This window comes from Haliaeetus leucocephalus, unplaced genomic scaffold, assembly GCF_000737465.1.
Source record: "Haliaeetus leucocephalus isolate CR32 unplaced genomic scaffold, Haliaeetus_leucocephalus-4.0 Scaffold646, whole genome shotgun sequence".
Taxonomy (NCBI): Eukaryota; Metazoa; Chordata; class Aves; order Accipitriformes; family Accipitridae; genus Haliaeetus; species Haliaeetus leucocephalus.
Window position 1 is genome coordinate 7,014 of NW_010973082.1, and position 1,163 is coordinate 8,176.

The following is a 1,163-nucleotide window of genomic DNA, read 5'->3' on the forward strand; positions in this document are numbered from 1 at the left end:
GGCTCAGCGGAGCCCGGCCTGAGCCCCAGCCCCAGCCCGCCCGGGCAGGGCCCGCGGTTCCTCCAGAGGCTCGGCCTCGGCTCTGTCTGCCTGGTTTGGTTTGGTGCTAGTGAGCAGTCAGTGTTAGTGGTGGGAGGGGCTGTGTCTGTCTTGCTAGTAGGGAGTGAAGCGGCTGTACCCTCCTCGGTATAGACTAGCCTGCAACATCAAAGATGAAAAAAAAGCCAATCAGTATTCGAGAGAGAGGCAAAGCCCAGTTCTTCCCTTTTTTTTCCTTTTTTTTTTTTTTTTTTTTTTCCTCTTTAAAATGACACCAAATCGCTTCTGTCCTTGGGACATGAGGGGTGGGCAGGGCCAAGGGTGCCCAGTGCTGCCCTGGTTCTGGGACGGCCACGAGTGCTGCCTTGGAGCCGTGCACGGGCCAGGGGCTGCAGGGTGCCCCAAGCCCCGGTGTCCCCAGCATGGCACCACTGTGGCCAGGTCTCCTCCCGCCTGCAGTGACCGCGGAGGAGCCCGTCCCATCCCCGCTGCAGCCCTGGGCTGGTACCCACCCTGCCCATCCCCACGGGACGGAGGGGCCACGGCCCCTCGCTAGCAGATGCCTGGGACCGGGGGTGCCAAGGGGCGCTTGGCAGCCCAGTCCCAGCCGGGGTAGTGGGGGGTGTTTTTAAAAAAAAAGGAAGAAAAAGATGGGTTGGCTTTGAGATCCGGCCCATGAGTGGGATTTTTCATCTTTGATGCTGGTTGTGAAGCTAGCTAAGAGCCGTGGCGCGTGGGTGGGCTGCAGGCGCCAGCGTGCGCACGCGTGCTTCCCTGTGCGTGGCTGCGCACCGGGGCCTGGGGACACGGCCCTGCGCCGGGGACGAGAAAGAGGGTCCCAGTCCCCGGGCAGGGCCCTGGGGGGCTGCCCAGGCAGCCAGCGCAGGGGGCAGCCGGGCCCCTGGGAAGCAGCATGCGCGGGCAGGACTGCGTGCGGGTACCGGGGGCCGGGCGTAACGGGGCACATGGGGTGGAGGCGTGGGGGTGGGGGGGCCTCCTCTCTTGCCTGCCTGCGGACAGAGCCAGGCAGGGGCTGCGCTGCTCCTGCTACCGCCGCTGGCTCCCGGCTCCCCCCCCCACAGCCCCCGTGTGCAGGGCTGCCCCCCACCCCTCCCCTGCCCCCC

At 66.0% G+C, this 1,163-nt stretch overlaps 1 protein-coding gene across 4 annotated transcripts in view; it reads right to left on the bottom strand.

Moving 5' to 3' along the window:
* The window catches only part of RBFOX3 (RNA binding protein, fox-1 homolog (C. elegans) 3), a 15,351-nt gene that overhangs the window by 787 nt on the left and 13,401 nt on the right, over nt 1–1,163 (bottom strand). For 2 of the 4 annotated variants that reach the window (XM_010578537.1, XM_010578538.1), the window contains one exon: nt 154–198. The exons of the other annotated variants lie outside the window; for them this stretch is intronic. In XM_010578537.1, coding sequence (XP_010576839.1) covers nt 154–198 — 45 coding nt within the window. Of the gene's footprint in view, nt 1–153; nt 199–1,163 lie in introns of those variants that run through there. 4 annotated transcript variants of the gene reach the window in all.